Genomic DNA, 27,134 nt, shown 5'->3' on the forward strand with positions numbered 1-27,134 from the left:
GAGACCTCATTGCACAGCTTTTTAAATAAAGAACAAGACCTTTTTTTTTTTAAAGCATGGGTAACTTTATTATGGTTTCACAATGTAAAATTGTTTTCCAGGAAATTGAATATAAATATAAATCAACCAAAAGTAATAGAACATAATAGTTATAATTAATTATATTTACAGACTTTGTTGTTTCCAGAAAGTCTCACTATGTAGTACTGGCTATCCTGCAATTCCCTATATAGACCAGGGTGACATTGAACTCATATAGAACTACCTTCCTTTGTCTCCCAAGTTCTGGGAGTAAAGGTGTGTGCAAATGTTGTCACACCTGACATTTTACAGACTTATTTTTAAAGCTAGAATGTAATATCAATCACTTTCTCCTAAATCTCTTCCTTTTTCAGTCTTGAAACAAAAACATTATCTCCTGAATGGAATACTAATATTTTTCTCATTAAAGTGTAATTTGTTCAGGCAGGTTATAGCATAAAGTTAAAAGTCATTACACATTTGAAAAGACATGTTACATATTCATCACACTTAGAACACTGCATAAGCTTTGGTTTGTATTAAATTTAGTAGTTTCTTTAAACTCACACACGCACACACGCACCCTGCTTGGGCTTTTCAGTGTTCCTCCTTTGTTGTGAGAAGAACGATGCTTCTCCGTCAGTATATCTGCTTCAGAGGTCTACAGCAGTCACATACAGAGGAAGTCTGATTAGTGCCAATCTCATTGTCCTCTGTCTAATTTTAGACGTAAAACTCTTGCTCTTAAATTCAGCCTTAATTGGTATAAGTGTGGAAAATACAAAGCTTTTGTTTTAGGTTCTGACAGAAAGAATACATCTCCATTCCCTGTCAATTGCATTTTACTGGGCACAACATGGTAACCTGGTGAGCATTGGGAAAGGCTTTCTTTGGATGAGCTCCTGTTTTGGGAAAGGGTATTAAGTCAGTATAGTGGCACCTCTGGTCTCCTTTTGGCCCCTCCACAGAGATGTAGCAAAAGAGTTGGAGAAAGAGTTCCAAGGAAAGAAGGAAGCCTAGTAGTCATCCACTAAAAAAGAAGAAGAAGAAGAATGATGTTTTTCCTGTTTATTTCTCTAATGAAATAAAGGATCAAAAGCCAATTAATTCTTACTTTCAATGGTAAGAATGCAGGTACTTGCTGCAGAGCCTTTATTGTTGACTGCTTTACACATGTATTCTCCTCCGTCTTCAGGGAAAGTTTCTGGTAAATAGAGGCAGTAAGTTTCACCTCTTTCGATGTACTGATAGTCTTCTCCATCCTGCAGCATTTCTCCTTCAAACCACCATGTAACTTCTGGCTTGGGTTCCCCTGTTACTTTAACAGTGAATCTGACTGGCTCACTATCTACAACTGAGGTGTTTCTTAAAGGCTTTTTGAACCATGGAGCTCCTGATCTGGTTTGATCTTCATCTTCAGTAGTGGAGCCATTAACGATGCTACCTTCTTCTTCCTCCTCATCTTCTCTTTTCTGTATTAAAAATAAGTGCATTTATGAAGTTGTCGTTTAATTTTAGTCATAGAAATTTGAAGGTAAAAGAAAGGTTGGGATATAACTCATGTAAGAAAGAGCCTTTGGCTAGCATGCGTGATGCTCTGGGTTTATTGATTATACTATTTCTGAACCATTCCGATAGCTTGAAAGCTATGAAGACAATTTAATTGCTTGAAACCGGTTTTGGAACTTACCTTCTGTACTGCCGCATCAATTTCTTTCTGCTCAAACTGCATTCGTAGTAACTTTTGTTCTTCGATTCTCCTTTGCTCCTCCTCTTCTCTTGCCTTAGCCATTTGTTCAAATCTGGCTTTCATGTTAACTTTATGAGTAAAGGGAGATTCACTTTTTTTTGCAGGCCTTACATCAACATCATCTTCCTTTAAATAAAAATTGTTTGCCAAGAGTTGATTAATAACATTAATGGTTTGGTAATTTATAGGCATAAAATACATAACATGTTTGATTTTGCTCTATGTGATACTGTAGCCGTTTAGATTTTCAGGAAAAAGTGAGTTAATAAATTGTAAAACAGTTTATAATACGTAAGTTCCACTTCAAAGGTCAGTGTCTTGTTGGACACCTGGCTTATATCCAACTCACTATTTGATTTATTAGTGCTAATAGCAAAAAAGTTCTTTTACATTTTTATGTGCACACCCCATCACAGAGTATCTTGTCATTACAATTTTAAATACAAGTATTTCTTCACCCTACTAAACATTCTGGAAACTTTAGAAATAAATTATGTAAATTATTGTGAAATGTCAAGGAAGGATACATAAGAATATGAAGAAGTATCTAGATTGAATGTCGGGAAGTGTGACTAAGGTGAGTCATGCATTTAAGCTGCTCTGTGGGTTCCTGGAGAAGAACCCCTGTCCTCTAAAAGGAGCAGTAGGCTTTTAACTGCCAACCTGTTGCAGCACGTGAGGCCTCATGCAGCTTATGTGGTACTAAATGCCAGGCATATAACTGTCAGCTGAGCTGCACCCACAGCCATTAAATTAAGGTAACAGAATCATTTATTACCATAGTGCAGTGGGAGATTTGGGGGGGGTGAAATTATACAATAAGTGGGAACTGAGAAACAAGCTGTAGATTAATTCTGTAAGGAAATCATGGCTCATCAGCACATACATGCTTTCATTGGTTTAGAAGATTCTTAGTTTCCCAGGTCACGTTTTAGTTACATTTAGGGAAATCCAAGAACATGGGATAACTTAGTCTGATGAGTGCACGGTCATCCTGCCTGTTTATTTCTAAACTTGCTACCATTCCATTTTTTCTCCATTTTGTACTCTTATCCATTCCTCCCTCATCCTTTTGGAGCTTATATGAGCTAAATAGTCTTTTGCTATTCAGTTTCCAGATTATTACATATATGCCATTTAGGGGCTGTAAATACTAAGACAGGATCAAGGTCATAACAAATACAATAATTATGTACCTCGTGGAAGTTTTCTGCTTCTCGCTCTTTAATTTCAAGGTCAATTGCTCTCCTCTTTGCTCGCTCTTCTTCTATCTTCTTCTGTATTTCTTTTTCAGACAACTGTCCAATTTTTTCAAACTTACTCTTTAGATTTTTAGCCTGAATAGAACCACTTCTTTTTAATTTGATTAGTTCTTCATATTCTTTACTCAATCCAAACGTTTCATTTTCTTCTTCTTCCTTCAAAAGATTAAGATTTCTGTATGTTGAATATCAGAAAAATCACAATGGATCCCATCTCATCTGTGTGTGGGGAAATACATTTGAAGACAACCAAGCAGATGCCTGGAAGTCACAGGTCAACTGGAATGTTACATGTACTGTTTTCAGAGTTTTCTGCGTTTTGAGAGATGGCTTGGTGCTTGCACCCACACACAGGCTCACCACCTTTTAACTGCAGCTCCAGGAGATCTAACACCCGCTTCTGGCCCACTGGCAGTACCTGTGTATGGCACCATACATAATACAGGCAAAACACCCATACACAGTTAATTAATAACTTCCGATTCACATAAAGGAAGCAGTGTACAACTCTTTGGCAGCCGGATGGGCTTCCTTCCCAGCTCTTGGGAGGCAGAGCCAGGTGGATCTGTGTTTGAGGCCAACCTAATCTATAGAGCTAGTTCAGGAGAGCTACTTAAACCCTGTCTCAAAAAGAAAAAAAACAAAAAAAACTTTTTAATTTAATTGCTATCATTCAATACTATTGTGCTTTAGGACCTAAAATTAAATACAGTATCAATGGTATTTCTAGACTTTGTTTACATATGTAAATGCTTAGCCTGTATGATGTATGCATGCCACATTCATAACCTGTGAAGGTCAGAATAGGACATCAGCTTCCCTAGAACTTGAGTGGATAGATGATGGTGAGCCGCCATGTGGGAATTGAATCTCAGTCCTTTAGAGGAACAGCTTTACTGTCTTTGACATTGGATCAGGACACTGATACCTATAACATCATACAGGAGAAACATAATTTAGTTAGAACAGATAACCTAAAAAGATTTAATATTTTAAGTGAATTTTTACGGTTTGTTTATTGGTCAGGTCACATTCCTAGCTACATCCTACCAGGCTGGACACGCACCTATATTAAGTATATCTGTCATAAAAGTATGTTAGACACTTTAGCTATTAATAATATAGTCACAATAGTGCGATGTAAGGAAAACCCTCAGTGAATATTACCTCTCCCATTTCTTGTCTCAGTTGCTCAAATCCCTGTTTCTCCATTTCTAGTTTATGCCGTCGTTCTTCCTCTGTTCGCCGTCTTTCTTCTTCCATTTTTTGTCTTAATAATTCTTCAAAATTAATTTCCAGCTTTCCAGGCATCAGAGATTCTTGAGAAACTGTTTTACATATCTCTGGGGAGTCATCATCTAGTACCTATTCAAAATAAATATTTTACCATTTTCCAGAATTGTGCATATGGAAAAGGTAGTATTTCTTGTGGAAACAGATTTCTTGGATAAAACTTGTTTCAAGTTGATTTAAAAATTCAGAAGTCATAAAATTTCACAAGGGGGTATTTTCAGAAATGCAACGCAGTGTGGGGGAGGGTAACCATCTGCATCTGTTCTCCATTCAAATAGACAAAATTATACAATGATCCTTTAATGACATTGAGAACATTTTAATCTGGTCACTAAAATAGGGCATTTTAGTTAAGTCATAGTCTGTCTGGTCTTAGTGAGTTGATTACATCTGGATCATCATGAGCTTTTATCAAAAACAAAAAGACTTAATGCCATAATTTTATTGTGCAGAAGTTTGTTGCCAAGATGGGGGTGTGGGTGTGTGGGTGTGTTTAAAGCTATTATAAGGTAATAGCTTAGCTAAATATCCTTGGTTTACAGGCAAGAATCCTGAGGAACTTGTCCAAAGTGAACAGAAATGCAGGTAACAAAGCCAGAAGTCCGGCTTCAGAGTATTTCCAGTAAGATTATAAATGGTGTCATACCTGTAGGAAGGTGTCATGCTGACACCAGAAATTCATTAGAAATGTGACTAGCAGACTTTTCTCATAATTTTGTAAATTTCTATGAGGAATTAATTTGACTGTGACCTTGGATAAACCACTTACCTCACTGAGCCTCCCTGTGACAACTTTCTTATGGTTCTCACAGGATACAATAAAGCTTGCAAATACTTAGTGCTCTGTCCATCATCATGGAGGCTCCCAACAGTAAGGTTTTAAATTTTTAAAATGTTCATCTGTCTATTTTTTGGGAGGTGGGCATGTAGGTGTCAGAAAAAAAAAGTTTCAGGAAGTCAGTTCATCCTTATGCAAATGTCCAAGGTTGAACTCAGGTCATCAGGCTTAGTAGTACCTTCACCAAGCTGAGCCGCCTTCCCGGTCCCCAATAACCGTTTTATTGTACTACCACATCCTGAATTCAAGCAATTTCCAAGTTGAACTAGAACCTTTGGTTGCAAATTGATGTCAAATGTTTTTTACCATGAAGTTGTTTTTCTGTCTCCTGGAAATAAATACTTCTCTGTCTGATCTGAACTGTGTCCTGCATGCAGACATGGACACGTGAAGTGAGAAAACCTCTCCTGGGTTCACAGGCAAGGAGTAGCAACAGTGATAGGGATTAAAGCAGTGAAGATGGTAGGTAGGATGAGTCAGTCACTTAGTTATGAATGAAAGCATGGAGTCACAAGTTTCATAGTGCAGTGTATGGGTCAATTAATCAGATGGTCATTTTACATGGCATGGAAAGTTTACCTTTGTGACAAATTAGGTATCAATATGTAAGAAAGAATGAAGAGTCGGTTAGAATTAAGTGGCTTTGGTCATCAACAGATTGAGCAAGATTAAAACGGACAATAAAGGAAGGACAGCAGGGAAGGGAAAGGAAGCAGGGAACTGTTGGGAATTCTCTGATTATTCTCTCTCTCTCCCTCTCATAGACAACTGTAGTCTCTTTAAAATGTATTCCATGTGCACTGGTGTGAGGATGTCAGCTCCCCTGGAACTGGAGTTACAGTTGTCAGCGGCCATGTGGAAGTTGAACCCTGGCCCTCGGGGTAGGGCATTCAGTGCTCTTAACTGCTGATGCATCTCTCCAGCTCAATTTTTCTTTTCTTGACAGTCAGATCTAGTCTGGAAAGCATGTGCTTCCAGAGAGGGACAATAGGGCACAACCCTTTATGGCAGGCATGGATGGCATTGGTAATGGGAACCCTTTCAGCACAAGGGAAGGAAATGCTGATAAGTGCCTGGTATTTAAAACCTATTTGGCATTCATAGGTTTGCTGCAGATTTCAGAGATGATAGGCTATTCCTCAAAGTTTAATCATTTCATTTACACCCTCTAAAACCTGAATTCCTAGGCTAGGCTTGATAGCTCAGTCAGTAAAGTTCTTCTTGTGTTGCCATCTTCAGGACCTTAGTTCAAGCCCTGATAGCTCAGTCAGTAAAGTTCTTGTGTTGCAATCTTCAGGACCTGAGTTAGTTCAAGCCCTGGAACACAAGTAAACTAGGTGCACATCTGTAATCCCAGCACCGAGAAGGCAGAGGCAGGATTCCTCAAACTGCTAGCTACTCTAGTCTTAAAAGAGCACAGTATTCCTGAGGATGATACCGAGGTGGTTGTCAGGCTTTTCATAGCTTTCCCAAGTGCACACATGTTGAATCCCTGACTAGTGTTGTGTTAGTTTTGTCTTCTTACCATGCTTCTCCTTGCTTCAGCAAATGCCCTCCTCTCCTCCTCTATTCTCCTCCGGGCCTCCTCCTCTGCTTTCTTCTTTTCATCCTCTCTCCTTTGCCTCTCTAGCTCTTCAAAAGTGAGTTTGAGTTTTCCAGGGCGGTAGTCTTTAAAGACTTTTCCCACAACTTGGTTTTCATCCTCATTTACCTAATAAAGAAAATATTCGTCACTAAACGTTGACACTGGGATAGAAATGCCTTGCCAGTGAAAGGCGAGGGCTTAGCAGCTTGACCAAGTGTTTGCACGCTCCCAGAATACTTACTCCAAAGCCTCTTCCTTCGTATTTTTTATTTGTTGAGTCAGGGTCTCTCTAAATACCACTGGCTGCCCTGGAACACACTATGTAAACCTGGCTGGCCTTGAACTCAGATCCACCTGTCTGTTTCTCCCAAGTGCTTGCTCAGATTAAAAGCTACCATGCCTGGCCAAATCCTCTTCCATTTTAATTTCCTATGTGATAAAATAATCAAATGTACAGAAGTTACAAATAAAAAGGTACTCAAGATTCAATAAGATTAAATAAAATTTCTGAAGCTTTTGAATAAAAGAGACTGCATAACATTTTAAGAGGGCTCCGCTGACATAATTCTCATGAACTAAATAGTTTGTACTTAAGAGTTCCTGGATGGTACTGCACTCACTACATGTGGAATTGGGGTGGGGGGATGGGAGGGGAGGGTGGTCAGGGTGCATGTGAGGGGGCAGAGAGGGTTAAGAGGGAGGGAGGGGAACTGGGATTGACATGTAAAAAAAGTAAAATAAAGATATATATATAAAAAAGAAAAGAACTGATGGAGGTATCACAAACCCTGATTTCAAGCTGTACTGCAGAGCTAAAGCCATGAAAACTACATTGCAGAGAGAGAGGAGAGTGTTGGGAGAAGTTGAGACACTTTAATCTGAGCTCTCAGGTAGGTGAATCTCTGAGTTCAAGGCCAGCCTAGTCTACACAGTGAGTTCTGAGACAGCTAGAGCTACAGCAAAACCCTGACTCAATACAATTTTCAAATTAAAAATAATTTCCTCACTTTGAACTATGGTGATTTCCATAGTTAAAAAAAAAAAAAAATGAAAGTACCATCTGTTCTGGTATTTTATGTAAAATTCATTTCACAATTACTTGCTCATTTAAACATGAACTGAAACTATTATTTAACTATCTTATTAAGCTGATTACCAGCTACATTAAAATATGTAGGTATTATCTTAAAGTGAATACCATTTTATTTGACTTTGAGACAGTTTTACTTACCAGGCTGTCCTGGAACTCAGCTGTCGGCCCCTGCCTCTCAATGCTGGCATTAAAGGCATGTACCACCACTGTGGTCAAAAGTAACCCCATTTTAAATAAATGTCTACAAATTTTAAAATGGTGAGCTGTAATCCTCATAAGAAAGTCATGGTAACTTTGAAATTATAGGTATTTTTTTTAAAGATTTAGTTATTATGTATACAACATTTTGCCTGCATGTGTCCCTGCAGGCCAGAAGAGGACACCAAATCTCACTATAGACGGGAATTGAACTCCCGGCCTCTGGAAGGACAGTCAATGCTCTTAGCCTCTGAGCCATCTCTCCAGCCCAAAATTATAGGTGCTCATTTTTAAATTCTGAAAATGAGACTGGAGTCATGCCGCCTCCTCTTCGGGTAGGAGAGTGAGTGGGGACTAACCCTCTGGCCTAGTGCACGCTACACAAGTGCACTATCTCTGAGCATGTCTCACTAAGGGGCCCAGGGTGCCGTCAGCTCTGGCTCTTGTTCATTCTTGACTGCGTGCCCTTCCTCATCCTCCCAAACAGCTGGGATTACAGAGCAATTGTTAATTTGACTTGAAAATGTCCTACAACCATACCATTAGATATACTGCTTAACTGACACATGAAGAGAAACCAGATGCACTGAGTAGTACACATGGATTACATCCATGTACATTGTCTATGGACATGCATGGTTTCAAAGCCATGTCTTTGGGACTTGAATAGGGTCAGTAGTAGGGTACCTTTTTAGCATGCAGTAGGCCGTTGGTCCAAACCACAGTACTTGGGGAAAAAAAAACAATAAATGAGGGTTTCCCCTTAGAGAGGCCCCTGGAATCTGCAAGTCTCATGCAAAGCTCCCAGACGGAAGCAGAGCTAAGTAAGGCGTATACACTCACCATGTGCCTCCGTGCTTCCTCAAAGGCTTGCCTCTCTTCCTCTAAGCGCCTCCTCGACTCCTCCTCAGCTTGCTTCTTGCGATTTTCTTGTCTTTGTCTCTCCAGTTCTTCAAAGGTTAATTTCAATTTTCCAGGAAAATGTGATTCTTTTTGGGCCTCAGTTTCATCATCCTATGGAAACAAACTTGTTACCCAAAAAACAATTGCTGTTAACTAAACTTTGGATTTGTTCTTGTAAAAAAACAATTACCATGACTAACGAAAGACACTTGGCTTCCTTGAGAGATCTGCACTCTTCCTCATGTCTTACTGTTTTGTCGTCTTCTTGATTTAGCCTCTCATTCCCTTGTTCTTTCTCCAGGTCCTGAGGATTCTTTGTTTTTCCAGGTGTTTTGTATGATTTGGCAGGCACCACTGTTATAAGCAGTGAGTCATCACCTTCCTGTTTATAAAATAGATAATTAGCATCTATATTCATAATAAAAATGTAGGTGGTAGTGTACTTCACCTCCATAAGTGGTAAGTGGTGAATTACATTGCTGTCAAGGCTATGAAAGAAAAAAAACTTATTTTTTTCCAACTAGTTACTCTTAAATACATCTTTCTCTGAACTCACTGTACATCATTAATGAAGTTTACTGAGATCCATTGATGGCAGTTTCAAGAAGCATTCTGCATTTGGGAAGACAGAATTAATATACCCTCCCCAATTAAGTAACAAGACTGTAGTAACACTGACTTATTTTAGACAATCTGTACATTAATTGTACAAAAGGTACTGTGCATGTGAGCATACTTAGACCAATTTGATGGTGGATAGTTTTGATTTAAACATACAATGAAGTTTTCTCCACAATCTGCTACTCCATCTAAGTTTTTCAGTACTTAGTAAAGTAGTATCTAATGAGAAAAGCCATCGAATATTTACCTAAGTGATTTACTAACATATATAAAGCTGAAAAGCATTTATCTTATTAAAGTTGAAAACAAATTATGTTTGTTTGTTTGTTTTGAGACAGGGTTTCTCTATGTAGCCATGGCTGTCCTGGAACTTACTATGTAGACCAGGGTGGCCTCTAACTCAGAGATCCACCTGCCTCTGCCTCCCTAGTGCTGGAATAAGCCATGCATCACCATACTTAGCTAGAATGCATTCTCTTAAAATTGATTTTAATTGTTTTTACTACAGATTTATCTCAACTTCTAACAGTTTTCAAAAATAAACTAACACATGCTCCTAAAATAAATATTTTTTCAACTTTTGTACCATAATTTTAGGCACACCATCAAATTGGTTGGATAGATTTTAACCTTGCTAGTTAACTGGACTATGTTTTATGGTTATTGGACACTCCTTCTCCGGGATACACACTACCCTCTACACTGGTATGTGAAACCCAGAACTCGAGCTCTCAGGGACTCTGGGGAGAGAAGAAATGATGAAAACGAAACTGCCTTTTAAAAATGTCAGTTTTCAGTGGCCTCAGATGTCAGTTCAGGAAACATGGCCTTGGCAGAGTGACTCATGCGCTTCATGACCCAAGTGTTCAGGCAGAGGCACACTTGTCCAGTGTTTGAAAGTGTCCCATCCTTGACCTTGTGAGGTTTATAATCAACAGTGAAATAAAAGCCCGAATGTCCTTCTTGGATTACAAGATAATGTGTGAATCAGGTAATTTTCAGTGAATGTTTCATTAAAGGAAACGTCTGTTACCTCTGCTGCGGATTCGGTTCCCGTATTGCTTATGTCCTCAATCTATTGAATGAGAATTTCATATCGTTACATTACATTGAATTTTCTACTTGGTGCTTTCAAACATACAACTGAAAAGTAACCTAGCCATGTCTTCTGGTAAAATTTCAATTTTTTTACTGTGAGCTTACAAGGAACAAGTTTAGTAGCAATTTAAAATAAGATGCACAAAAACAACCCTCCATCCTCTGCCCTGCAATAGCAGAAGGAAAATCCACACAAACAATCAAATGGTTGTGACCCTATTTCTTAACCAAAATATCTGACAAAAATATAACTGATAACAATAATAAAGTATGGAAGAAATATCAGCTAGATTAGAAGGGAGGATAACTGTGGTACTTATAATATTTTCTTATATTTTGGCCACACTGAATTAGGAAAAAGCCATCATCTAAAGTTGGAGCACATTTCTCTGAAGAAACATCATTAGGGTAGCTTGATAGGCAGGCTGATATTTTAGAAACTGCTGAGATAAAATAGGTGATTTTAACAATGCAGTGTTTGAAATTTCAGGAAAAAGAAACATTAAGAACAGACAAGTAGACAGTGTCATAAGGGTTGGGTGGGGTTCCAGGACAGTCAGAGCCACACAGACAAACCCTAGCTCAAAAACAAACCAACAAAGAACTGTCCTAGAGTGAAATTTAGTCAGGATGATTTCTGTGAGTTTGAAATCAGCCTCATCTATGTATCAAGTTCCAGGTTAGCCAGGGCTATATAGTGGTACCATGTTTCAAATAAAATTTAAAAAAAAGTACCTTATATTTTTAATAACAGTTTTATCAGAGTAATTTTATATTAAACATTTTAGTTTTTAACAATAACATTTTAAATGTTTGAAAGTTTCTGTGAAGGATCTCACTGTGTATATCTGCATGCAAAAAAAAATGTAATCCACAAAAAAAAAAGAACAACATGTTTTATTACAGAATTACTCAAACTGATTTGCTGTATAAAAGGAATAGGTTTTTTCAATGATGTATCATACTAAGTGGAATTTTAATGGCTCTCTAATTAAAATAATTACAAAATGAATTGTTTTCCAATAGGCAATCAAATTAATTCCTCAGTAAAAAAAGCTATCCACGAGATGTGATAAGCCAGACCCTGAGACTACTGTGAAGAGAAACAGTTCATTAAACCCAGGCTCCTATTTCCTAGAGCTCTTCCAGTCCTCCTGATCTGCCACGGTGGACAGAGCTCTTACTGGGCTTTCCCACTTTGTTGGCTCAGATTTCTGTTGTCAGTGTTTTCTTTTTATCTTTGCTCACTCTAAACCATTACAAAACGATAAACAAACATGGAAAATGATGAATTAGTATAGTCAAGAGGAACATGTTTAGAATTCAGTTAGTGTTGACTTTTACAAGTTAACATTAAAGAACTGATTATATGTATATGTATATGTATATGTATATGTACATATCCATCCTTATACAAAGTGAATTTATTTCAGCCCCAGATTTCCTTCCTTGCCTTTTTTTCAAGATCCTATTTACCACCGATATCTGTCCCTGAATGGATGGGCTTTAATTTTCCATCACAGTATCTTCAGAGTTAACCAGGTAATACACCCTCAGTGTTTTCTCACATATTTTTTTATTCTAGTATCTAATACACAAGGTAGATTCCTTTTTAACTCTTTGTAAGGTCCTACAGTCTTGGAAGTGGTAATATCTTGGTAATCACTTTAACCATTTCTGGCTCAGGGACTCCTCTTGCATACTGGTTTATACAAGTAACCGGTAAGCAAACATTACACTACTTTGCATTAAGTCATATTACTTTTGAGTAGAAAGTGTACTTATGTTTTAAAATTAATCTTTACACATTTATAACAAGAAGTCACTACATTGTTGTATCTTTAATAGAGCTAAAACATCATTAGCCAGGGCTCTGTGGCACTCTACACACAGCAAGTGGTGTAAACACACTGACTTTTTCCATGATCATATTTATTTTAATTTACCTTTTGATCATCCAGTCATTTATTATTATTATTATAGTCAAGCTCACATGTTTGTTTGAGGAAACACTACCTACCATTCCATTCTTGGGTTTAAAATGGGTCAGTAGGCCTAGAAAATACCAGTGCTTTGAAAGTACTGAAGAACGAAAGACTTACTCTAGTTGTGTATGCACACACAGTATGTATTATGCAAGACTCCACATTTTATACACAATAGTCTTATTCATTTACTTTACAGTTTTAATATAACTACATTCATAAATCGTATCTACATAGGTATATATTTGTAGTAATTATATATGGCAATAATTACAACTTCAATAGTTCTCATTTCATAATTCTCTATCTTTATAAAATTTCACTACAAAATGAAAGCTCAGCTTTAATGAGTAGAAGAGGTAACACTGAATGAAGTGCACAGCATCCTTTCTCCAGATAAGGGTAGCATAAAGTATAGGAAAATTCTCATTCTTCACATTTAATCTGACATATATCATCACTTCCCACCAAATAAGTAGTGTTTGTGTCACAAACTTGAAGTTAATGGATTCCTTGGCATTCAAGCTTAGGTAGGACATGCTTTATTTTCTTTATCACCCTTCTCTTTTGAAAAGCGGTAGGAGCTAGAAGGAGCAGAGCATATTGATTTAAGGCATGCAGAATACTGCTCTAAGGGGCTGGGGAGGGAGCTCAGAGGTGAAGGGGGGCACCTCTGCTCTTGCAGGCGACCTGGGCTTGGCTCCTAGCACATACATGTTGATGGCTCAGAGCTCTGCAACTTCAGATCCAAGTGATCTGTGCCCTCTTCTGACCTCTGTGTGCACTGCACACACATTGTGCACAAACACACACTAGCTAGCAAAGCACGCCTGCATATCAACATCTTTCATAAAAATCTGTTTTATAAGGACGGCAATTATAGTTGTGCTTTGTGGTTATGAATACTTTATATGTGAAAATGCCTTATGCCATTGTAACATTCTTAGAGATAGATACCAAGCAAAGGTAGGAATATTGTCAGTTTAAGGAATGTAGAAACAATTAGAAAGATCATGTAACAACAGCCTTATCATCATCCTCCTAAAATAGGCACATCCTGCCCATACTACTGGTTATCTGATACTGAATATTTTCAAAAGGTAATGTTTTCAGGCTAGCCACTGTTAATAAGCTTATATTGTATTAAATAATTTAATTAGTTCTCATTTGTTCTTAGGTCCAGAAGCAAACACTAATGCAGCATTTAGCATCTACCTGCTCAGCTCTTTTTGCTAGCTCACGCTGTATTTTCCTCTTTTCCAACAGGTCCTGCTCAAGCCTGCGTTTCCTCTCTTCTTCTGTTCTCCTCCTTTGTTCTTCCTGTCTATGTTTCTCCATTTCGTCAAATTTACCTTTAACCGTCCCTAAGAACACACAAAAAAAAAAAAAAAAAAAAAAAAAAAAACATTGTCCATTTTGCCTTCTTTCTTTCTCTTGCAATCTCTATTTTGTTTACCCCTCAGGGTTCTTACCTGTTAGCTTTGGGACATATGCCTTTTCTATTTTAGCAGAGATCTCTTCCTCATCATCTGAAGCAAGCATTTCTTTAATCTAGGTGGTTAAATAAATGAATATGAACACGTGTCCTTACATCAGACTAGAATATATTAGAGTGGCCCCCAGCACAGGGAAAACTGCTAGGATGCCCAGTGGACCCCTGGAACCAGAGGTAATTCTGAGCCTTGTGCTGTTCTTCTTGCATGAAAATTATCATATATTTATATAAGAAAAATAAGTTTTCATCGGTCTTATAGTTCTGAGGAACTATAGCAAGAAAATAACAAGTATAAACAATAAGTATAAAAGCACATTGTAATGCAATTTATTTAAAGCTTTCATTTACTAATGGAGACTTCATTTTACTATTAGATCATGGTAGATTGCAGTGGAAACAGTGGAGAGACTGAAGGGAAGGGAGGGGAGGCTGATGCTCAGTTTAAATCAGGGTACAATAGAACACAGCATGGTTTATATGAAATGTTAGTGTCGATGCACTACAAGGAATAAGATTAATATTCACAGTAAAATAAAATAAAATGACCTCCTGCTTCCTCCTGTTCCATTCTCTCTCTCTAATATATTGTTCTTTTCTTCTTTGCTTTTCGTCTCTCGATCGCCTTTGGTTTCTCTCCTCCCTGGCCTTCTGCATGGCTTCAAACTTATCCTTTACATCACCCTTGCCAAGTTTTGGCACATAGGATTTGGGAACAGGTTTAGATGAAGACAGCAGAATCTTAGTTAGAAGAAAATAAAGAGAAGAAAGTTTAAAGAGAAAAGGAAAGTAGGCAAAAACAAGAATAAGACATGAAAATACTCATCAAAACAAATAGATACAAGTTCAAACCTTCGCTTGGATCACCACAGCCTGATTACATGTTCTCTAAAACTTAAGTTAATCTGAAGTTACAGTAAGAAACCCCAAGTAAAGGTAGCACTCGACTGAGCCTGAAGTCCAGTAAAATATAGAAATCAAATACTGAATTCTAACTACAAACTACTTATACTGTATTTTCCTGCCGTATTGTTAAGGATTCGGATTGAGGATTGGTGTTTGAATTTGGAAACAAAGCATAAGATTGGGCTTTTAAGGTAAAGCCCGTATTGCACACCTCATTCCTACTGGTATAGCAGATAAGACAGTCAAAGCTGAAGGCCAGTTTAACCCCACGGGTGAGCCATGCTTCCTGATGGGATGCCCATGTGTAACTAGCTAAAGGCTCATTAAAATGTGCAGGGTAGCCATATGGACTGAGTAAGGAAATCTGGTAGAGATATGAGAGAGTAGAGTGGCCAAACTCCCCTAAAGACAAGGACACGCGGCTTGCTGACCTGTGACAGATCTTGCTCATGCCTAACTACTGTGTGTTGTAGGCCCATTCAGGTTTCTTAGCTTGTTACTTTTGAGTGTCAGCATCTGGGGTCTGTCAATTCTCAGTAACTATAACCAAGAAGCTGTAAAAGGGAGACACTTAAGAGGCCTTTACTGCAGTTTCCAGAAGATGCTAAGAGTCCTCCTTCTCAAAGTGAATTATCACCTCCAACGGTCCTAGCCTCAGCAAAACCACACTGAAGGAGTCCTTCCTTCCTTCCTTCCTTCCTTCCTTCCTCCCAGTTCCCCCTCCCTCCCTCCCATGCCTCCCAACCCCCTCTCATCCCATCCCCCACCCACTCCACATGTAGGGTGATGTCTTCCAGAAGGGATCATCTAAATCTGTCAAGACATTTGGAGTAGGGACTGGGCCCTCCCAGGTTAAGGGAGTATCCCTCCATGGGGAATGTGCTTCCAAAGTCCTTTCATGCACCAGGGATGCATCCTGGTTCCACTGTCTGAGGTCCCTTAGACTGTCCAGGCCTTCTAACTGAGACCCATGTTTAGGGGATCTGAGTCAGTCCCATGCTGGATCCCCAGCTATCAGTCTGGGGTCCATTAGCTCCCCCTTGTTCAGGTCATCTGTCTCTATAGCCTGGTCCTGACGGAAGGAGTCATTTTTAAGACCGATGTATTTAAAAATCTATGTAAGATGACAGCTCTATCACTTCACTGCCATGCAGAAGTTTAGTACGCATGCTTCCCAGAACCCAGATTTAAGTACTGACCCAAAACAGTGTGTGAACAGAACCCTCTTCAATTTTACACACTGATGCTACCAATTAATTACATGCACCTAAATGTGACTCTTCCCACAATCCTCCTGTCCCTGTGCATTGCTTCTCACTCAGCCCTTTCCAAGTCTTCCTGACTCCTCCCTGCATCAACACACACGCACATGCACACACACAGGCTAAACTTTTGAGATTTACTTACCTCTGCTTTTTGCGAAACGTCATTCATGTTTGCTCTATGTTGTTTGGGGCTGATGCTTTGTATATTCTTGTACCTGTAAAATAATAATAACATTGTCAGGTATGGTATCATACACACCTCTTTCTGTTTATTTATTTTCATTTTATGTGCTTGGTATTTTGCCTGCATGTATGTCTGTATGAGGGCATCAGATCTTGAAGTTACAGTTGTGAGCTGCCATGTGGGTGCTGTGAATTAAACCCAGGACCTCTGGAAGACCATCTCTGAGCCATCTCTCCAGCACACACACCTTTAATTCCAGTACTTGGGAGGCAGAGGCAAACAGGTCTCTTGGAGTTTAAGGCCAACCTGGTCTACATACAGAGCTCCAGGTCAGCCAAGGCTACAAACAAAAAAACAAGTTAATAGTGTATAAGCATTTGTGCTGGGCAGTGGTGACGAACACCTTTAATCCCCAGCACTCTTGGGAGGCAGAGGTAGTCAGATCTCTGTGAGTTTGAGACCAGCCTGGTCTACAAGAGCTATTTCCAGGACAGGCTCCAAAGCCACAAAGAAACCCTGTCTTGAAAAACCAAAAAAAGGGCCTTTAGAAGGCCGGAGAATGTGCATAGTGGGAGGAGCTTGAGCCTGCAAAAGTACTGGACAAGTGTGTACTATGTGTGTCCCCGGTACCTTAGGCTCTAAACACTGCTCGTATTGAGGTTGCTTGGCCACACTTCCTTTAAACCCATCCTTTTGTGCCCTGTAATTTGACTCTAAAATATAAATATACTTTGATTGTAATATAGCCTTTAAAACTGCCCTCTCAAGCAGTTTAATCCCACGGAACAATAATAGCCCATTGCATATTTATCTATTTACCTAATGAAAAATATTTTGGTTATGTATGTTTGGGTAATTGTAAATAAAACTGGTATTAAACATCCATGCACAGGCTTTACATGGACCAAACTTTTCAAATTCTCAGAATAAATACCAAGTCATGATTTCCAGATGGCATAGTAAGAATGTGTTCAGCATAGTCAAACGGCAACCTGACTTTCAAAGTAGTGAAAGTTGCTGCATTCCCACAGCAGTGACGGAGGGTTAGGGTTGTTACCCCTCTGCCCCTTGATGCCAGTGTTCTGGGTTGTGGTGATCTCATCGTAATTTGCATCTCTCTGGTGATATATGGCACATTTTCCATATGCTCACATTCCTGAGTAGGCCGGACACTGTGCTCATCCTCCTAACAAATGCCTTGGAGCCATGTTTGTAAACATGTGAACGGTTTCCTAAGGCTCCAGCCCTGCGCCACCAGCACCGCCAGGACTGGAAGGCAGTGCCGTCAGGTACATGTCTAGTGACCTCAGTCTGCACTGATGTCTGCAGTGCTCTTCCCTCCATGCCCGCCATACTTTGTGCTCCCTGTCCAGATTACAGAGGCCCAGTTGCTTTCCGGAACCTCCTTCCAACTAAGATCAAAGTAGATCCCATCCTGGAAGTCTTTACAACATTCATGCAGAAACTGACAAGTCTGAAGAATCATCTTGATTCAGTTTCTAGTCCCTTGAGGAGTTGGGGACACATAAATGTGAGTGTGTGTGCACACCTGTGTATGCACATGCATGATATCTGTGTGTGGAGGTAGAGTCTTATCAAACTTTGGGTCACTCAGTCCGCAATGCTGGCCAGCCAGTGCACTCCAGGGACCCACCAGCTTCCCTGTTGGGATTGTGGGGGCTTGTGTGCACTGCACTCAACTTTCTACGTGGGTGTTAGAGATCCAAAGTCAGGCCTTCACTTTTGTGCAGCAAATGCTTGCTGGCTGAGCCATCTCCATAGCCATCAGCTTCCACTGTCATAGTAAAGGATCAGTACAGTACTTTTAAAGCACTCTTTTGGGGCCCAATTCTCAAATCCCCAGGATCACGCATTAATCACATACAACTTTGTTACAATAGTCACATCTCAGGAGAGAGGTAATTGTGACAGTCTGGCCCATTTCACCATCTTCTCTGCGTCTGTACATTATTGCCAGTGCTCACGGGGGGAATTTGTTTTCTTTTGCAGAGGAGCTTTTTCTTAATCCAACAAAACCACGCTTACCAGAAATACAGTGTTCCACTACGTCCTATATATTGATAGTATTCATTTTAACAGTTTGCTTTCCTTCAGAACCTCGGCAACTATTTTCAGATTATCAACTCCCTTTCAATAGGTGCTATGACCCAAGGAAAGCACAGTTTCTTCCACTGCTATAGGGCTCCTGTTCTGACATGTTTCTGTACGAAGTTTAACTAATACATATTACCAGTAGGACAACTTTAAGAATACGTTCTTGGTAATAGCCTTCAGAAGTTCCACAGTAATGGCAGCAATGGATGCCAGCGGAAGGTTCTTCTGATCTGTCTCTAGCGTCATTCTGTGTCCAGGTTCTCTTGCAGCCCTTTCTCTGTGCTCCTTGTCTCGGGTTCCACCTGGGATCAGCTTGTCTTATACATACAGTCTGCTTCACATACTTGTATAATACATATTTCAGCACAGCATATCCTGCAGATGCCTCTACGTCACACGCACTTTCCACCTTAGCCAGTTACCACACCACACGATCACACACTATGTGCAGCACACCCTCCTATCCAATCATGTCCCTGCCAGGGAAAGGACTAATTAACCACTCAAAACAGTTGGGAAGTCTCATTTGATGACGTCATAAAGGAAACAATGAAAAGATCCTTAAGAAAAAAGAAGACAGAAAGACAGGGTCTCTCTACACCGCCCTGGCTGTGAACTCAGCCCTGGTCTTGAACTCATGCAGAGCTACCTGCCTCAGCCTCCTGAATGCTGCACCACCACACCCAGAACAAATGTAAGGATTTTAAAACAAAACAATCATGTTAGGAAAGACTGAGAGCATCTACGCTAATTTAAGGAGAAGGATGGAAACAATGTGCGCTGTGTGCCATGTGACGGGAACAAGCCACGTGACTCGTGTGCTGCATGCTAAGTGGTTCCCATTCTATTTTATGATCTTTAAAGCTGGTGAATATGGAAACCCAGAAATGAGGAAATTAGCTAAAGTGGAGGCTCATGAGGACTCAGTGGGTAAGTGCACTTAAGCTCTAGCCTGGTACCCACATAAGTAGAAAGAGCGTTGACCCAGAAAGCTGTCCTCTGACTAAATAATTATGTTTAAAAGTTATAAAATAGATAAACATGGAGAGATGGCTCAGCAGTTAAAGGCATTGTCTGCTCCTGAGATGACCGAGTTCAGGTCCCAGCACCCACATGGCTGCCTTGACCATCTGTTAACTCCATTCCAGAGAATCCAACACCCCCTTCTGATTTCTGCAAACACCAGGCATGTACATGGTGCACAGACATACATGTAAGCAAAATGCTCATATATATGAAATAAAATAAATAAATATTTAAAGAACTAATAAGCATGTCAATTCAGAAATGTTTGCTGAGCATCTTTCTACTGTCAGAGTCAGCCCATACTCCTAGTGTACAATGACAAACAGGATAAGCTTTCTGTTCTTACAGAACTCAAAGTCAAGACAGGACACCACAGAACTATTAAAAACATATAAGACCCTCATAAAAATGACTGATTCACTTATTTGCATGTGAATGTGGGCATGCCTGGGCCACAGAACACATCTGAAGGGCAAAGGACAACTCTGAGGAATCAGCTCTCTCCTTCTACCACGTGGATCCAGCATGGCACACGGGTCCCCAGGCACAGCACACAGGTCCCCAGGCATGGCAGTGCACACCTTTATCTGCTGAGCCATCTTTCCAGCCACTTCCTGTTCTGAGATCAGAAACTGCATTAATAATATAAAGATACCAAAGCTAAGCTCTGCATGAAGGAGGGGTTTGGACATCTGGGGCTCAGGGCTCAAGTACAGGCCTGATTTTGTTTGTTTGTTTTATTGGGGTTGTTGTTGTGTTTATGGTTTGGTTTAGCTTTGGAGCCTGTCCTGGAACTCACTTTGTGGACCAGGTTGGCCTTGAACTCACAGAGATCCACCTGCCTCTGCCTCCCGAGTGCTGGGATTAAAGGTGTGCACCATCACCACCCTGCCAGGCCTGTTTTACTTAGATAAATTATGTACATGATGATCAACTATAATCTTACTAGTTCATTTAAATAAAATTACAATTTTTAAAATTTTTATTTATGTATTGTAAGTATTTTGGCATGTATCCCTACATGCCAGAAGAGGGCATCAAAATTCATTGTAGATGGTTGTGAGCCACCATATGGTTGATGCGACTAGAACTCAGAACCTCTGAAAGAGCAGCCAATGTCCTTAACTGCTGAGCCATCTCTTCAGCCCCCTACAAATATCATTATTACCATAAAACACCATGGAAGTAACTATCTCCAAAATAAAGACAACATGAGGAGCAGTATTGTTTTATAGTCTTGAAAGCTCTCTTATGTCTGGTTTAACAAGAAAGAAGTACATTCTTCTATCTGCTTCTGCACTTGAATTGCTACGGTATGTTGTCTTAATTGAAATCCATAAAGAAAATGATTGGAAGAAGGTGATGTCGTTGACCCTACGATACAGAGTTCTGAGAACACCTTTTGAGAGTCACTGAACTACAGCAAAGAGTAACCTATCAAATCAAGTAAATTTGCATTCTAGAAAGTAAAAACTGAGGCTGAAATTCCTTTCTATGCCCAGTGACTGAATACCAAAGGTATCAGGTTTATGTGTCTGAATTGGCAGATGCAATACCATTGGTTGCCACACAGTGGCAGCAGCAGCATGACAGTATCGCCCTATGTAGTTCTAAATGCATTCCAGGCAAGCCCCTGTACTACATACATGAGCTGCAGAAGCTTTCAGCTACTCCTCCAGAGGACCCAGGTTCAATTCCTAGCAGCCACATGGCAGCTCACAACTGTCCATACCTCCAGTTCCTGCGTAAGCCACCCCCTTCTGGCCTTTGCTGGCACTTGCACTCACACAGATAAATTCATACACACAAACATCAAAATACGTCTTCAAAGAACTAGTCAGGGCACCAGGTGTAACGCCATTTTTAATCTGCCTTTGTGTGTGTATATATTTGTGTGTTTGACTCCAGCCTCATGTGTCCCGCAGCATTCATGTGTCAGAGGACAGCCTCAGGAGGCAGCCCTCACTTTCTACCTTGCTTGAGACGGGCTTTTTTGCTTGCATGTGCCATACTACTGGCTCCTGAGCTCCAGGGATTGGCTTGTTTCTTCTGCTTCCCGTCTCCCCGTAGGAATGCAGGGGGTAGTGATGTGTGCTAGCATGGGCTTTCCCCGGGCTCTGGGGATTTAAACTCAGGTCTTCATGCTTCTACAGCAAGTGCTTCAGTGACCGAGCCCTCTTCCCAACAATGGTTCCTTAGGCTGTGTGGCCTGGGGGCTTCCCCTACATGCTTTCCACTATCCAGCTTTACCCCTCCCCCACCTAGAACTCTCCTTCTAGACTCACGGGACCTATGTTTAACCTCTCCTTCTTCTCTATTTTATTTTCCTTCCCATCTGAGCTATGCAACCAAAGCATTTCAAGAACAGCAAATAATGCACAAAACAAATTTGAAATCATAGCTGTCCATCATGTATTGTGATTGTATTGCTAACAATCTCAGGAAAGCCAAAACTGTCCAGACAGGGGCGTGCACAGCCTTTGTCTATGGCCCCCATCTCCCTGTGATGCAGGCTATCAGCCAGGCTGGGCTCTAACTCCCTCCCCCTCCCTCCCTCTCCCCCTCCCTCCCTCTCCCCCTCCCTCTCTATCTCCTCTCCCTCTCCCCCTCCCTCCCTCCCTCCCTCTCTCCCCTCCCTCTCTATCTCCTCTCCCTCCCTCTCCCCCTCCCTCCCTCTCTATCTCCTCTCCCTCCCTCTCCCCTCCCTCCCTCCCCTCCCTTCCTCCTTTCCTCCCCCTCCCTCCCTTTCATGTTGGAGGCATGGTCTCATTTTGTGGCACTGCTGGCTCGAACTCACTTTGTGGATGAGACCTGGCCTGGCCTCTAACTTTCAATCCTCCTTCACCCTCCCTAGTGTTGAGATCATAGTGTCTAATGTCGTGCATGAGTTTGTGTCAACTTTTTAAGGAAGTTTTAAATGAAAAACTTAACTATATACAGATGTTAAAAACTAACTCTTTGAAAGAAACAACAAAATTGTTTTGAACTTCATAAAATTTAAGCCTAAACATTTATTAGTTTTTACTTGTACAAAAAACGCCCATACATTTAGCCAGCTATGGGTAGTGCCAGTCTGTAATTGCAGCACTTGGAAGTCGAGACAGATGACTGCTGTGAGCTCCACGCTAGCCTTAGCCACACAGCAAGACCCTGCCCCAAAATAAATAGGAGAGAAAGAAACAAGTACAACCATATCATTTAATTAGTGACAGTTACAGACCGGTGGGACTGTGCATTCAGAAGCCTGAGGCAGGAGTCACAGGTTCAAGGCCAGATGGGACTATGTAGCCAAGATCCTATCTTAGTAAAAGAACAAGTAAAATGAAAACAAACAAACAAACAAACAAACAAAAAAAACCCTACATTTACTTCACCACAGCTCAAAAGGAGGAAATCAGATCTTACCATTCTGGTGTCCTTCTGTGGCTGTGATAAGACACTGATCAAACACAATGCAGGCTGGAAAAGCCTTTACTTAGCTTACACTCCAGGTCACTGTCCCTAAAGAGAATTAGAGCAGGGACTCAAGCAGGACAGGAGGTAGAATCCATGGAGGAACGCAGCTGCCACCTCATCCCCGGCTCTGTCACTTGCTCACAGTGGCTTCTTTATACAGCCAAGGACAACCTGGGTCATCCTGTGTCGATCAAGAGAATCTCACACAGACATAGCCACAGCACAATGGATGGGAACTCAACTGAAACTCTTCCCAGGCCACTCCAGGCCATCAAGTTGACAGCTAATGTGAATTAGGGCAAACTGCAAAGTTGTGAGATGTCAAAAAATAAAACTAATTTGCAGCCTAATGTTGACATACATCTGTAGTAACTACCATTCTGCCTTTGCATGGCTGTAAAACTTTTCAAAGTGTATTCACCACTCTGCAACCCTAGCAAGGAAACTCCATGCTGTTAGTGTTTTCCACCCCATGCAGGACACAGGACAAACTCCTGTCATACTTGAGCAAGAGGACCAGTGGACAGAGGTAATGACAGAACTATGGGATCCACAATCAGCCTACACAAGAGTAACCCTGCCAAAGAGCCTCGAGATAACGACTCCCCTAGGGTAACAGAACAGAAAGTGGGGCAGGCCTACCCTCAACAGATCACAGTCAGACACCTGGAACAGATCACCTTCAGGCAACACAGGAGTTGTGGTAACTAAGGGAAGGTCTAGGCTTCCTTACCACATCTAAAATGGAAGCCAGTCTTCACTGAGGACCACAGTTTGGTGGGAGGACCTGGAATTGTGGCTAACAGTCAGTGGTGCAGCAGAGGAGAGCACCAAGTAATCCCTTTTCACTCTGTTACTGTGATGAGACACTCCGACTGAAATATCTTGGGAAAGAAAGGGTTAACAGGGCTACCTGTCCAGGTCACCTCACTGAGGGACTCAGGGCAGGAGCAACTGAGGGCTTGTGCTCACCTAGCTTTCTTTAAGGCCAGGAATATCTGTCTAGGGATGGTGCTGCCTAACGGATGGGCCTTTCTGCATCAGGAGTCAAGATAATTATCCACAGGCCAATCTAATCTAGGCTTTCCCCTAGGTGACTGACTCCAGGCTGTGTCGATTTAGCAAAGCTGAGACAACCAGCAAGCTCTAGAGGCCACAAACAAACAAACAAACAAAACATCACTCCTAAAAATAAATGGAAGAAGGCCTAGAGGTCCTAGGAAGGACTTCCTTACTGTTCTAGTTATCAATTCATGGCCATCCTCTGCTCTGGGAGACAAGTGGATAGTCAGTCCACCAGAGGTGACTTCCTCTCCTCATTCCCTAACACCACCTAAGGATCGATCAATCTATCTGTCTGTCTGTCTGTCTGTCTATCTATCTATCTATCTATCTATCATCTATCTATCTATCTATCTGGAGGCAATGTCTCTCCATCCTAGAACTTAAATATATAGACCAGGCTGGCCTCTTGAGTGCTGGGACTGAAGGCGTGCACCACCATGTCCTGTGTGTGTGTGTGTGTGTGTGTGTGTGTGTGTGTGTGTGTGTTTGTGTATCTACTATTTCTTGATACAAATCAAGATGTATAATTAACATAAATTTCTGAGTCTAAATCCACCCGTTGTAGAATGTAGAAAGCACACTGCCACAGGCAGCAGCCAGGTACCGACCAGGCATGTGCAAGGCATGGTCATTAGCAGAGTGTATGCCACCAGGAGCAGAAGAGACACTCAACAGTTAGCTCCCGCGGCTCTCTCGCAGAGGATCAGTCCCAGGAGTTGTGGTGCCCTCTCCTGGCCTCAGAGGGCACTGCATGCACACAGTGCAATACATGGAATCAGAAGTACACTACCATAAAATAAACGACACCACACAGTGCACATTTAAAGTTAAAAAGTAGCAATTTCAAGTGTATGCACTGTGTAACTAATAAAACCAGAAGAAAGGCCATCAAATAACAACCCAAGTGATGTGAACCAGAGTGGTCAAATAAGAATAGAAACATGCACTTTTTGGTAAGTTGCAAGTCATTCTCCTCTGAATTACAAAGGAAACCAAGACGACTTGCGATTTGCTACACAATGAAAAGACACCCAGAGACTTGCTTCGGCACAGGTAGATGTATGCCACGTGTTTCTTGTTTTCCATTCACCCTATCTTCATCCTCGTAGGCATCCATAACTCATATGGTTTTTATGGACTTTTTATTCTTTTAGGGTTTTCAAACAGAACAGAGCTTTCTAGACACAAATGGACTCTGTCATCTCAGGCACTTAGTTCTGAGGGAACTAAGCCTCCAGTTAACCTCTCCCAAATGTACATGCATAGCTTCCATGTTGTTCACAAATGAAGCCCTAACCTAAATGCTTCAAATGAAATTCCAGGGCAAAATACTTTTCAAAACCTAGATAATGCATTCCTTGGCTGATGCTAAATATAGTCTTCTCAAGATGACATACATTTTGACAGTGATCAGCCTTGCATGTCAAAATTTCTAAAATAGCACAGATTCCATTTTAAGGTAAGCAGGAAAAAAATTGCTCCTCGCTCAGCATCACTGAAAATCTATTAAAACTGGGTTGCATCAAAAGCTGGTAGCAGGAAAACTAGATATATAATGATATTGTTGCAGGTTTTGCAACAATAAGTTCTCACTAAGTCAACTGTTGCAGGTAAAATTCAAAATTGCACACATTTCTCTTAACGATTCCTCAGGCGTATCAGACAAGAGATGGAAAACTGAGCTGAGCCTGTGGTATAAGCCTGTAATTCCAACCACCATGAAGGTTGGGATGAGCATCACAGTGCCAACAGGAACCAACTACATCAAATAGTCTCTTCATACTGCAAGCCCCCCCCCCCGCAGTTAATTACGCACTTTTCCCATACAAACATTCAAATACAGGGAAAAAAAATCAGAGACGCAGTTTGGAGTCTCTTACAGCAGCAGTCTAACCTATAAAATAATGTTAGGGACATTTTTATATAATTCGCCCAATTTCTTGAGGTCGTTTAATCGAGACATACTTCTCTCATGAGTCTCCTGCTGAGACTCACACAATGGGCCCCTGTTGTATGAACTCATTAACAAAATTTGGCTGATGAATGATACCTCATCACTTTGGCCAGGGAGCTGGTCAGTGGCTCCTTTTCTCTGCCTGCCTGACTTTTTCCAAGGGCAGTCACTTTGTGAGGGCCTACCATATGCTATTTTTACTACATTATCTACGCTCAACTCCTTGCCCACTTTGTGGCCTTAAAAATAAAATGCTTATCTCAAAGCCACTGAGAAATCACCTAATCTCTCAGCTGGATCATTTTTCACTCACTGACACATGCACGTGTGTATGCATGTGTATGTATGTGTATATAAGTGAATATACACACACAAACACATATGCATACACTGCATTTGAACATCTCACAATTTATCACACCGTGTCTTCACTCCAACTTCTAGACTAGCAGCTCAACCTTCAAGCATATCCCGGTCTTGGCGATGGGGACCAATTTGGAGACCGGGGATGGCAGGCTATAAATCCCTCGTTCCCCAGTTTCCAAAGGGACCCATCAGCAATTTCTTTAAAACCGCAGCCACTGCTAGCGGAGACCGCGGCGGGCACGTGTTGCCTGCCACGGGGAACTCACCGGCTCGGACCCTGAGGGTCCCCGGCGGAGGGGTGGACACGCCCTGGGCCACCTGGGACCGTTGTCTCCCCAAACTCAGCGGTCCAGGCGCAGGTGGCGCAGACGCACCAGGGCCTGGCAAGGGACCCACCCGCCGCCGAGGCCGGCTGGCCGGGCGAGCACCGTGCTCCCCGCGGCCCGCATCCCCGCCGTGGCCGCCCCACCCAGCCCTCCTACCCGCCTGTGGCCCGGGCACCTCGCCGCTCCTCCTGCTCCGCGCTGCGCGTCCGGGTCTGCGCGCTGCCCCCGCCGCCCCGGGCGTCCCGAGCCCTCTGGCCCCGGCGCGCCAGCAGCAAGTTTCCATAAAAGTCCTGGTGCGCAGCCTGCTCCCGCATTCCACACGGGCGCTGCAG

General features: G+C 41.3%; 1 protein-coding gene across 4 annotated transcripts; it reads right to left on the reverse strand.

Annotated features, from left to right (window-relative positions):
* Positions 1–54: 54 nt before the first annotated feature.
* On the reverse strand, positions 55–27,134 carry Nexn (nexilin F-actin binding protein). Of its 4 annotated transcripts, none has more exons than XM_051195470.1 (14): positions 26,959–27,134; positions 16,453–16,525; positions 14,689–14,880; positions 14,120–14,198; positions 13,863–14,011; positions 10,598–10,639; positions 9,134–9,325; positions 8,884–9,054; positions 6,690–6,875; positions 4,201–4,398; positions 2,968–3,189; positions 1,712–1,897; positions 1,136–1,493; positions 56–1,051 (listed from the first exon to the last, which is right to left on the reverse strand). In XM_051195470.1, the coding sequence occupies exons 1-14, from the start codon at positions 27,114–27,116 to the stop codon at positions 1,038–1,040; spliced, it is 2,220 nt and encodes a 739-aa protein (XP_051051427.1). In that variant the 5' UTR covers positions 27,117–27,134; the 3' UTR covers positions 56–1,037. The 4 variants fall into 4 exon arrangements, with proteins under 4 accessions (XP_051051446.1, XP_051051427.1, XP_051051437.1 ...); XM_051195498.1 differs by lacking the exon at positions 26,959–27,134 and adding an exon at positions 26,743–26,836 and having other exon boundaries at positions 57–1,051; XM_051195489.1 differs by lacking the exon at positions 14,689–14,880 and having other exon boundaries at positions 55–1,051.

This window comes from Phodopus roborovskii, unplaced genomic scaffold (assembly GCF_943737965.1).
Source record: "Phodopus roborovskii unplaced genomic scaffold, PHOROB, whole genome shotgun sequence".
In the NCBI taxonomy this organism is placed as follows: Eukaryota; Metazoa; Chordata; class Mammalia; order Rodentia; family Cricetidae; genus Phodopus; species Phodopus roborovskii.